Here is a 13,029-nt window from a genome sequence, read left to right on the forward strand (position 1 = left end):
AAACCACGGCACCCTGACAGCTGTTCAGACATCACACCGGATTTATATAACACACATACGAGAATATAATCACATGTATCGCAATTTAAATAAAGACTAAAGTTCAGCTGCGTAGTCTTCCTCAGAGAAGCCAAAGCAGCTAAAATACTGAAACACGCACAGTGTGCAGGATCCACTCTTCTTCCTATCAAACCAAACAACGAGGAGACTATTTGCTGACGTTTAAAACATGTAGGTGAACGCTGGACTAGAGAAGCTAATGTAACAAGAGAGGAAAGGATCTAGGAAATATCTGGAAACTATCCAGCTTTATCTTTGGTTTCAGCGGAGGGGAAGATACTGGGAACACTAGCCCCATGAATGCCTGTTGTAATAATTGGGGTCTATCAGGCCTGCTCTGATTGTGAGCATAACTGTTAGAAAGCGGCTGAAGGTTCATAAAATATCACAATCACCCATAATAAAGAATGTTGACCGAAAAAGGTACGAAGGAAGACAGAAAGACAGACAATAAAAGAAGACGGAAACATTGAATTGGTCCAAACAAAAAGGTTTACTGATACTGCCAACTGATTGTGTTAAGACCGTGACTGGTAAACAAAAGATGGAATTGGAAATATATGGACCAAACCTGGTACTTCAGAAATTGGTGGTCAAGATATTGAGGGGTGCAGCTATTCTGCACATCACCTGTTTTTGGGGTCCTTAAAAGGGAAACTTTGGGGGGAGATAAAAATGTGGAGGACACTGCTGAACTGCAAACAGCCAGCTGTGCCATCCTGGCTCCCACCGTCTTCCGGGATCCCAGGATCCACCAGCACACCACTGGGCCTTCATCATCCTGATCCCGACAGTCATCCTGACCAGACTGGGCCAGAGAGAGGGAACCAATGACATTGTCACCGCCACTATTTTTAAGCAAAAACCTGAGCAGCACCTGGAATGTGAGAGATTTGGGTTCCTACTCTCATCTCGTCCCTCCTTTGTCCTTTTCCTCCTCACTGTACTTCTTCTCTTCCCTGTCCAGTCTCTGCTTTCCCTTTCTGGTTAATAAATGACTGGCTGAGCCGACCAAGACAACTATATCTTTTGCAACACTACAGTGAGTCTCTGACCAGTGAGGCACCTAAAAGCAATGCCCTAAACTGCCTGATGCTGGTACAAGTCTCCAAGCCTCGCTGACAGGTCTCTGAGTGGCTGATAAGACCCTGTGCTGGGTCTGTGTTTTGCCAGTGGTGAGGCTGCAAGTGAGAGTCAATGCCAGAGACAGAAGTTGAATTCTTCTATATTTGCTGTTCTTTTCTCCCCTCTTTTTTGTGTGCGTTTGTCTTGTTTTGTTCTTCAGGGAAGCAGGACTGGATTTCAACAACAACAGCTGTAACCCAGCTCAACTAACTTTTTCTCTTTTCCCCAAAACGGACAGTTATTACCACCTTTAATACTATCTAAAATCCTCACAAATGGGGACTTTCCCTATAAAAATTCAAGGGATGTTAGAATGAAAGCCTTATTTAATGCTTTATATTTCAAATGTTTAACTGTTTTCCCTCTTTGTCTGTATCTTTACTAAAAAGTTGAATAGACTTTGAATGGTGGTTGTTGCCATGGGGCTAAGCTGGTCCAGGTCTCGGTTCTCAAAACCTTGAACTATGTTCAGTGGTGTCCAGTGACTGGGTCACAGAGACTCTCAAGGCCCATGTATTCCATCAAAATGAACACCACACTGCCCAACGGAGGAATTTTGCCATAGCAAGGGCCAGAGCCCAGCCATTCTTGAGAGCTAAGAATAACCAGTACATGCTCAGAGAAACAAAGTATTTCCTAAGAAACATGGCAACACTGTGTTCAGCTGTATCTAGTTCCTTACCCTCCCACCCCCTGCGTCACTATGGTACCTGAGTTGGGAAAGGTGAGAGCAAGTGAGGAGTTGACAGGGATGGAATGGAAGATGGGGGGCAATGGGCATAATTTACCTGGTCTCCTGCAAAGATCTTTTAAAAAAATTAATCGTCCATAAAGTGAACCCAGTTCAAAACACACTGTACCCAGTGACCCAGATTGTGGCCATCCTGTGTGTCTGCTCGTGCACATAAGGCACTTCCCTCATGCTCCCTTGTGCCAGCCATCCTATACTGCCGACAGCAGCATAGCAGGGGAGCTAGATCCCCTCCCATGAAGGTGGGAGAAGAAGGGAATGGGATGAGCCTACAGCTGCATCCACACCCCAAGGAGTATGGGGTGCCAGGGACAGGGCTGGGATACATTACTTCCCCTGGCAACCGGCGCAGGCAGGGAAGCAGCTTATAACTCTCCAAGTGACAATTTGAATCTTCATCCATCCTTAATGTAGGGCAATTATGTGCCCCAAAGCCACAACTGGCCTCCAAGATACAGAAGTGGCACCAAAGAGAAAGTCCACTGAGTTACCTGCCAGAGCCTATATCATTATCAACCATCTAGCTACATGCACCAACCCCACAGGGGATCTTCAGTCTGTGGTAAAAATCAGTCAGTCAATCACTGAAGACTTCATTAATGGCTTCACCACCAGCTCTGTTGGCAATGAGAAACTTGCAATTTAATCAGATCTCACATTCTAAGTCTGTGTGGAGTCCACCTGACATCAGAAGGGGGAGAGAAATTTGGAATTTTCATAGATATGTTTAAGAGTGACCTGCTAAGGGGAAAAAAAGATTTAGTATCTTTTCTCCCCCTTCTTTATGATATAAGAAGGGATGAAAGTTTCATCATTTTGTAGTTCGTTTTTACTTTATTTTTTTTTAGATCACAGGAAAAAATTGAGAATATCAAGTCTGGTGTTGGCTGATTTTGCTTGGAGGCTCGTTGGAGATCTCCATGTGTATTGTGAGTTCCCCAGAAGGGGTGGCTTGTTGAATCCTTAACAAAGACCATCCTTTCTTTCATTCCAAAGGCCTTATTTGCATTGGAGTTTTAAACTGGTATTAAAAAACAAAGTTTAAAAGAGTCTGGGTAAAAAATCCTTTCCTTTCTCAACTGCTTGGCTTTCAGCCTTCTATGATGTCATAATCCCATTAGTTTGCCCATCTCTATACAGCCTTCCAGGGTAGACAAGACTTGAATTTCTAATGCAAAAAGCAAGTAGATTTTAAAAAACAAAACAAAAAATCCCTCAACCTTTGAGGTCACCTTAATATATCAAAAACACAAAAGAAGAGACACGCTCCAATTTCCCCCCCTCCCTTTGCAGAGCACCTTAACAAAAACATCCTTCTTTACTGTGAAGGGGACTGAGTACAATCCATGGATTTAATGCAGGCCATACAGAGATGATTACACTTTAAGGTCAGTAAGTTAGTACTGAGCCACTGGGCTGAAGAGAAACACAGAGGGTAAGGCTGTGTACAGAAGCAATTTGGCAGATAGGGATGTCACTGGTGTAGTGCTATAGGCTGAGTGTTGGGAGAAATGTTGTTCTTTATATGTTAGTAAGCAGGAAGAGTGGACGTAGGATAGTGGCATTCATGTGAGGAAGATACATGGTTGGGAGCAGGGGGTCACAATACCAAGGAGAATGACGGGGAGAGGGACATATTATGTCTAAAATGGCTCATGTAAAAGTCAGTGTGAAGAAATAAAATGTTAGGATGGAAAAAATGAGAATAGAAGATGCCCTAGTTTCATTAAGTCACATACAAACACTAGGGGAGGTTGTCAGGCAACAGATTTTCTAAAGTGGCTAGTAACTTTGGGTGCCCAACTTGATTTTCAGAGGGTGGGTGATAAGCACTTTCTGACCATCAGGCCCCTTTAAGGTGTCCCAAGTCAGGACCAGAAAATCACCAGTCACATTGGAAAATCCCAGCCTGGATATATACGCGGAGGCAGTAGCACTGAATGAACACAGAGAAGTTTATTTGAGTTCCATAAAAAAGATATGTAGGGGAAGTGGGATGGGTGTTTGTGTCTTGTCTACTGTGACAAAGTTCTGTCCTTGACTCTGTGGGTCCAGTGTTTCCTGGAGGATTTTGCTAGCCTCAGAGGCTCACTGTGACTCTCCACATAGCCCTTCTCTCTCTAGAGGCAAGGGTCACAGCTTATTGAGCCATTTTCATCATAAGTCAACAACGGAGGTGAGGAGAAGCTATCCTCCCTCCCACAGTCTCTGTTGTCTCCCAGTCTCAGTGATTAATCAGGGAGGGGATGGGGGAGTCCGGGCCCACCCTCTACTCCGGGCTCCAGCCCAGGGACCCTAAAATTAGCAGCTATGGTAGCTGCCTTTTTGGAAATAGGACATGTACAATTCCTTGGGCCACTTCCCCACAGCAGCCCCCACTCAGTATCTCCTTCACCTTTACCTCAGGGTCTCCTTCCTTGCACATGATATGGATTCATACTGCTTCGTTCCTCCAACAGCATGACTCCCTCCTATAGCTCCTGACACCTGCACCTCACTGACTAACTGGGAGGCTTTTAACTAGTTCCAAACAGCCCTTGACTGACTTCAGGTGCCCCAATCAACCCAGCTATCTCCACTGCCTTCTAGAAGGATCTTAATCGGCTCCAGGTGTCTTGATTAACCTGAAGCAACTGTCATTTGGTTACCTAGGTACCAGGGGTTTGTTTAGCCTGGGGCTAACATACCTGTTCCTCACTACTTTACTGTAGCCATCTGGCCTTGCCCCATCACATTACATAGGCTTTGTTCTGAAAAATGTGGCCCCAAGGCAGCTCCGCAGGAGATAGTGATGGTGGGGGCACTAGGATAGACACAGTCCAGCGGTACCAATGTGTGTGTTACTTGGTTGGGTAACCTCAGCCTGGCCCCCATTGGAGCTGACGTGGAACTAGCAATGGTGGGGAAGATCAGAAATAAAGGCTAGCACAGACCGCCTTGGAATTGGAGAACCTGGAAGTCAGACATGTTGTTCTGCATGTACAGCCTGATGAGAGTATAACCACTGACTTGGCATTTGAACAATTCCTGTATGTCTTATACTACAAATACTGACTTCCCCCCATTTCTCTCCTTCATCCTGCACAAATTCTTCCTCTACCCTAGCCAGCTGCTCTATTCCAGTTACAGTATTTTAGAAACGAGCAAATGGCCCCAGCTCCTTTATAGGGCAGAGTAATAAAGACCCCATTTCTACTGTCATACTTGTTGGTATTTGGTGATGAGAGAAAAACTGGAGAACTCTACAGCTCGGGCAACAGACAAGCAGCCTTGGTCTAACATACTAAAAAGAAAGCAGCAAGCCAGCCATGAAAAAGACCTTTAACAAACACACCGCATCCATTCTGTGTTCACCACTGTACTAACACTGTGTAAATGCATGAGAATTGAGTTCACATGTGGATAAAAATCATTAGTTTGGGCACCTCCTCGTCCTTGTCCTTTGCGGCTGCTGTGAGAGAGCTAAGGCAAGTTCTGCATTATGGTCGGACAGCAGTATGCTCTGCGGGTCACTCATTCTAGCTGTCACATGCACAGCTGGGGAGGGCACAACTCACTGATCCTAGGCTACAACTCCCTAACACTTTAAAGGCTAATTTTCAGTATTTTAAATCCCATGGGGCTGATTCGGATCTTATTTATCCCCGTGTAAACCTGGAGTAACTCCATTAACCACCGTAGTAAAACAGGTTGAAGTGATATCAGAATCAGGCCGTATCTTGTTGGCTTTAACTAGCTGCTATGAGGACAGAGCTAGGGTGCAGTGACTATGCTTCTACTATGCACATTTGCTGAGCCCACAATATGAAAGGTTGAAATTTAGCACAGGTGTGCTGATGAGGTTTGCACAGCATCCAGCTGTCCCTGAGGTCCTGCCCCCTACTTACCACTACATCTCTTCTGGGGGCAGAGTGGGGTGGTCAGGGCTTCCCTCATCCAGGAAGTCGGGGCTTCTTTTACAGCTTTCCTGGACATTCAGAGAGGCCATAATCCTCCAGTCCTCTGCACTTCAAGGCCAGAAAGGTCTTTGAGGAAAGGAGCTTAGATACAATGGTGACAGGCACCTTTGACAGAGAGGAGTCCCATGACAGCTGGTCAGAAAAATTCCAACACTATTTTTTTGTTGGAATTTGCCAGTTGGTTGAAATGGAAATGTTCAAAGGAGACTGTGTGATTTTGACAAAGCTCCCCCAGAAAGCAGGCAGGGCAGTTTTCAAAATCTGCCTGGTTTCTTGCCAGCTGGTCTCTGTGGCTCCTTCAATGCACACCTGGTGGACTGCCTCTAAGTCAGAGACCGGAGGGTTTCTAGGGTCCCCAGGTCCCTTCCATGGAAAAATTCAAAATTTGGGATTTTCATTGTGAATTGGAACAAACCCAAATTTTGAAAAAGTGAAATCCTCCATGGAACAGAATACTTTTCTCTGCCCAGCTTTGAGCCAACCAAGAACCAACAGCCCCTGTCCTGCTGCCAACGGCTGTGATTCTGAGTAGGGTCAAGGGTTGCTCAACAGTGCTCAAAAACTACAGCAATAATAAGCAGTGCAGGAATTGTTGGACCTCAGCATCTCACACAAAGGGTTATGGGGTGCACCACATGCTTCATTATGGGGCACTACAAGGGTTATGGTGTGTCAGTAACACAGCAGATAGTAGCAGGAGTTAGAACATTTTGCAGTCCACACTGGTCTGTTGAGAGAAGGCCATGCCACATCTTCATCCCCTGAAATCCCTTTTACGAGCACAGAGGCAGCAGTGTTGTCTGGCACCCCCAGAAGGATCTGCACAAGGATGGGGGAAGCAGCTACTCATTGCTCTGACAACTGAGGAGAGCCACAGAGGAAAAACACAGACCAAGACGAAAAAAGGAGTAAAGCCACAGCTCCCTGGGGCATGTCTAACACTGAAGCAGGGTGTGCCACGGACTGCTGAGAAAGGCAGGTGACTGAACAAGGGACAAAGGTTTCTGGGGAAAAGAGGGGAGAGATTCCTTGAAAGTGAATTGTCAAGAGTTGATTTGTTGCTGCTCCCTGTGCACCAGCCTGCTGGGTCTGGTTCTGTGCTCCCATTCAAACCAAAGCCTGCTGGATGCATGCAGCATCAATGAACACCTTTCACACTAACAAAAAGCCGCACAGGAACAATGACCACAAGTGGTAAAGATCTCATCCAAAAGACAGCATCCTCCAGCAGCATAATGCTTCTTAGAATTAGAGTGGCTTGGATCAGTACTGACTCAGAGCAGAGAGCACCGCAGAGCAGTTCAATCCAATTCACTGACACGACAAGCTACACAAGTGTAAAAGACAACCCCAGCAGATATCCTTCAGAGGTAGGTCCACCCTGCTAGGCAGCACCACCAGCATCACTTTTCGTGGAGCTCTCCCACCCACATACTGACCAGGTCCAAGCTTGTAGCTGTGGTCTGAAGTTTGCACAGATGGTGTAGATACAAGACAGACACAGGTGAATTAACATAGTCTGAAACATCGTATCTACACCAGTAGTATGTTCGCAGTTAGTTGGATGATCCACAAGCTTTTACTGCTATTTTTTTCTGTAGTTTGCTAGACACGTACCTGGGCATACAGGTTCTGCTGTGGATAGGCACTTCTGATGGGGTACATAGCAGTTTGGTAAGGATTTGGAGACGGAGAATAGGGAGGTGGTGCATTGTTACTCTGGGTAGGTGGGACCTTGTATGGAGTCCCAGCGGTGTACCCTGTTAAAAGCAAAAACAGCTTGCATTAGTGCCATGATTTAAGCTTGCAGGAGACAGCTGCTGAGCAGGCTGACATGGCGCGTTAGCAATTTAAACCATGCTGAGAACATCATTTTCACTCAATGTTTAGAGTGCCATAAAAGATACACAGCCACTAGTGGTCCTATGGATGCAGAAGCCACTCATTATGAGTCTAGAGCAAATCACTGGCTCAGCATGAAGGACAATTTCCATATCAACAAAGAATTAGGGGGGCTCTGAGTGGTGGAACACAGTGTGATCTGCGGCTGTGTGAGCTATACGAGGCCACAATACACCTAAATGCTCTTTGGGGCAGGGATCCTGTCTAACATGTCCAGCTTCCAGCACAATGGGGCCCTGATCCTGACTGGAGCTTCAGGGTAATACAGTTACTAAATAATTATAATAGGTTCCATCTCTTAATGCCATTCCTTTGGGGCGCTTGGCCTGGAGAGACTGCACCAACAGCCAGGACAGCTGAGGTAAAACTCCTCACTCTGAGTCAGTTTGGGGAGCAACATAGCGAGGCTGGTTCCTGTCTGGAGACCGACAGATCTACTGACTGCCTAGCCATTGCGTTGGGAACAGCCTCTTCCCACTGACTGCAGGGAACAATACCCTGTTTCTGGGACCATGGTGGAGGAAGGCACACGGGCTACATGTTAAAGGCATGTCTCCCTATTATTATTAAATGTTTCTGTTCCAGAAGCCTCAACCCAGTCAGGGCCATCACTGTGCCCGGCACTGTAGAAACACAATAAATGACAGGGCTGGCCCAAAGGGTGTACAAGTCTAAGGGGGATGTTACACTGTTGACAATACACTGCTGTCCCATTAGGGGAGACATGGCTAGGATTAGACTTTGATTTTTTTAACCACCATGTCATTTTTATTAATTTGTTTGAGTCTGGCTATGATGCCATACAAGGATTTCTGAACAGTTCTGGAATGTGAACCCACTATGGGTCCCTAGAACAATAGGTTTCAGAACATGGGGCAGATTCCCCAAATCTGGGGCATGGAGGTGTACAGTACACCTCACTGTATGGCAGCTTAAGTCCTTGTGGGGTTTTTCTTTCCTTGGCTGGGAGAAGTCGGTGCAGGTAACAGGCTGAAAAATACCGCTCTAACATATCCACAGCTGTCCAAACAGTTAAGTTTTCATGTCTTCAGAAGCATTCATGTGGTGTCATCCCTGGGAAATGCCAGTACTCACAGGGTTAAAAAACTGGGCATGACTTGAGGGGATGGCGTCAGACCTCAAAATGTCCTTCAAGACAATATATATATTTCAAGTAATTTTCTCCCCAGTCTGGGAGCTTTTGTCCTCTCCCATTGTCTGCTGGATGGTTAAATCAATAATATAATTGTTAGGGATTCTAGACTGCACGAGACTATTTTAAGTGTTTATGCCACCAAGTAGTGACTGGAAAGCTTGTGATAACACTGCTGGAGAGGAAGGGCTGAATCTTTCCTATCCTTCCCTAGCGCTGAACCTTTCAATGTGAACAATTAAGATGTCTGAAGGCTGTTGTGAACCCACTGCTCTAACCATTCATCTTCATTAAGATTTAGAAGCTCAAGGTGAACCCAGGCTGTGGCTTAGGGTGACAGCAAATATGAAAAACTGGGACTGGGGTGGGGGATAATAGGAGCCGATTTAAGAAAAAGACACCAAAATTGGGACTGTCCCTATAAAATTGGGACATCTGGTCACCCTACTGTGGCTACATAGCAGTGTTTAAACCTAGGCCAGGTCCACACTACAGCGTTAAATCGATTTAAACAGCGTTAAATCGATTTAACGCTGTAACCGTCCACACTACAAGGCACTTAAAATCGATTTTAAGGGGTCTTAAAATCGATTTCTGTAATCCAGCTAAACAAAAGGAGTAACCTTAAAATCGATATTACTAAATCGATTTAGGGTTAGTGTGGACGGATATCGAAGTTATTGGTCCTATTCTTTTACTGAGCTACCCAGAGTGCACCGCTGCGGAAATCGATGGTACCCTGGGACCATGGACGCACACCACCGAAGTAATGTGCCCTAGTGTGGACGTGTAAAATCGATTTTATAAAACCTGTTTTATAAAATCGATTTTATTAATATCGATTTAAAGCTGTAGTGTGGACGTAGGCCTAGTAGTATTGACAGGGATCTTGTTCTGACAAGCATGCTAATCAAACCATGCTTCAGACTGTTCCCACTAGGTAATGTACTCTAATCTAGGTTCATAACATGTTACTCAGAGAAATATATCCTGTTCAGCATTATGTTAGAGCTGGACTACGCAAACATAAATGGGTTCACACACTCCCAACGGTAACTAATACTCAAACATTATAACAAAAAAAGCAAGTAAAGCTTTGCAGAAGCAGGGGAAGGCAAAAGCAGGGTGCAGCACAGTGTCCTCTGTGGATGATAACCCAAATAACTGGTTAGACATTAAAGTGAGGCGCCGCCTTTTAATGCCTAAAATCAACAGACTGGACTGGAAGTTTCCATTGATGATTTCCCAATCTGTCAAGTGGGCATATTGCTCCCAACCTCACAGGGCAATTGAGCAATGCATACAATGGACCCAATCTAGTAAGGTCCTGAACATCTCCTAAGAGATGCAAACCCCTAAACTCCCACTGATTTCGAGATCAGGCCCTATGTTTGCAACGCACTTGGATATCCTGCCATGAAGGGTGCTACAGAAGTGCAAGAGTATTACTGCTCTGCCTGATGAACCCTGGCGCCATAAGGATGCACAATGTCGACATGAACACTGTGCTGATTTAACTTCACGGATCGAGCTGCGTGGGTTGTTTTTTTTTAAAGGTATTTTATAATATAATAAAATGGGTGCTGTTGATTTCATAATTCACATGCAGGAATAAAACACTTAGAAATCAAATGCAAATTGGAGGCCACAACTATTGTCACCTATCAAAAAGCATGGAGCAGGTCCTCAAGGAATCAATTCTGAAGCACTCAGAGGAGAGGAAAGTGATCAGGAACAGTCAGCATGGATTCACCAAGGGCAAGTCATGCCTGACTAACCTAATTGCCTTCTATGAGGCGATAACTGGGTCTGTGGATGAGGGGAAAGCAGTGGATGTGTTGTTATTCCTTGACTTTAGCAAAGTTTTTGATACGGTCTCCCACAGTATTCTTGCTGGCAAGTTAAAGAAGTATGGGCTGGATGAATGGACTATAAGGTGGATAGAAAGCTGGCTAGATCACCAGGCTCAACGGGGAGTGATCAATGGCTTCATGTCTAGTTGGCAGCCAGTTTCAAGCGGAGTGCCCCAAGGGTTGGTCTTGGGGCAGGTTTTGTTCAATATCTTCATTAATGATCTGGAGGATGGCGTGGATTGCACCCTCAGCAAGTTTGCAGATGACACTAAACTGGGAAAAGTGGTAGATACGCTGGAGGGTAGGGTTAGGATACAGAGGGACCTAGACAAATTAGAGGATTGGGCCAAAAGAAACCTGATGAGGTTCAACAAGGACAAGTGCAGAGTCCTGTACTTAGGACGGAAGAATCCCATTCACTGTTACAGACTAGGGTCCAAATGACTAGGCAGTAGTTCTGCAAAAAAGGACCTAGGGGTTACAATAGATGAGAAGCTGGATATGAGTCAACAGTGTGCCCTTGTTGCCAAAAAGGCTAACAGCATTTTGGGCTGTATAAGTAGGGGCATTGCCAGCAGATCAAGGGACATGATCATTCCCTTCTATTCAACATTGGTGAGGCCTCATCTGGAGTACTCTGTTCAGTTTTGGGCCCCACACTGCAAGAAGGATGTGGAAAAATTGGGAAGAGTCCAGTGGAAGGCAACAAAAATGAATAGGGGGCTGGAGCACATGACTTACGAGGAGAGGCTGAGGGAACTGGGATTGTTTAGTCTGCAGAAGAGAAGACTGAGGGGGGATTTGATAGCTGCTTTTAACTGCCTGAAAGGGGGATTACAAAGAGGATGGCTCTAGACTGTTCTCAGTGGTACCAATGACAGAACAAAGAGTAATGGTCTCAAGTTGCAGTGGGGGAGGTTTAGGTTGGATATTAGGAAAAACTTTTTTCACTAGGAGGGTGGTGAAGCACTGGAATGGGTTGCCTAGGGAGGTGGTGGAATCTCCATCCTTAGAGGTTTTTAAGGCCTGGCTTGACAAAGCCCTGGCTGGGATGACTTAGTTGGGAATTGGTCCTGCTTTGAGCAGGGGGTTGGACGAGATGACCTCCTGAGGTCCCTTCTAACCCAGATATACTATGATTCTATGACCAACACAGCATGTGAAGTGTGCAACAATATGCAAGAAGGGCCCAATGCCACTTGTACTGGTCTATGTCTACACTGCAATTACAAACCTGCAGCTGGCCTGTGCCAGCTCGGGTGACCAGATGTCCCATTTTATAGGGACAGTCCCGATTTTTGGGTCTTTTTCTTATATAGGCTCCAATCACCCGCTGTCCCGATTTTTCACACTTGCTGTCTGGTCACCCTAGCTGACTTGAGCTTGCAGGTCATTCATTGCAGTGTAGACTGCTGGACTTGGACTGCAACCTGAGATCTGGGATCCTCACACCTCACAGGGTCCTGGAGTCTGGGCTCCAGCCTGAGCCCAGACCTCTACGCTGCAATGAAACAGCCCCGCAGCCTGAGCCCTGCAAGCTTAAGTCAGCTGGTACAGGCCAGCTGTGGGTTTGTTACTGCAGAGTAGACATACCCGCTAAGTCAAAGGCAAAGCTCTTATTAACTTCAACAGCAGGGGGAGCCAGCTCTCAGTGACAACTGGCTTGCTGATGAGTCTGTATGCAGCTCTGTCTGCTCTATGCAGCTGATGTACCATTATAATTAGCATCTATCCATGGCATAACTTATTTTTATGTTTCTAGCTGCACAGATTTGTCAGGACAAGACTGTACACTGAATAATTTGTTTTCCTTATCTTGCAACTGAAGCACCGTTGAATCCCATCAGTGTCACAATTGCCTTATTCTCCCCTTTAAGTCTGCAATTAACAGAAGCCCATTTTAAACAAAGACCTGAAATGTAAGCAGCTGCACCTGACAAATATGGAAAAGTGCTGACTTCCAGCTATGCTGAAGCTGCTGATTCCCCAACATATGACAGACAGTAATAGGGGATCCATGGGCTTGTTTATGGTGACTAAACAGGTAGTGTATCTGCAGAAGTCACCTTATTTCACAAGGCATTTCTCAGATACCTTTTGTGCCAGCCCTGCTCCCTGCTGTCCATTTGCACTATTGACAAAAGCAGTGAGCCTTCTCTCTTGGTATTAAGAAACAGCCATTTGCTCCTTGTGTGCGGCTGGAGTCCAGAAAAGGGAACCTGACCC

At 45.6% G+C, this 13,029-nt stretch overlaps 1 protein-coding gene across 9 annotated transcripts in view; it reads right to left on the minus strand.

Annotated features, from left to right (window-relative positions):
- Positions 1 to 13,029, minus strand: part of FAM168A (family with sequence similarity 168 member A) — a 402,338-nt gene that overhangs the window by 10,643 nt on the left and 378,666 nt on the right. For all 9 annotated transcript variants that reach the window (XM_050930968.1, XM_050931022.1, XM_050930998.1 and 6 more), the window contains one exon: positions 7,513 to 7,655. In XM_050930968.1, the coding sequence (XP_050786925.1) occupies positions 7,513 to 7,655 (143 nt within the window). The remainder of the gene's footprint in view (positions 1 to 7,512; positions 7,656 to 13,029) is intronic.

This window comes from Gopherus flavomarginatus, chromosome 1 (genome assembly GCF_025201925.1).
Source record: "Gopherus flavomarginatus isolate rGopFla2 chromosome 1, rGopFla2.mat.asm, whole genome shotgun sequence".
In the NCBI taxonomy this organism is placed as follows: Eukaryota; Metazoa; Chordata; order Testudines; family Testudinidae; genus Gopherus; species Gopherus flavomarginatus.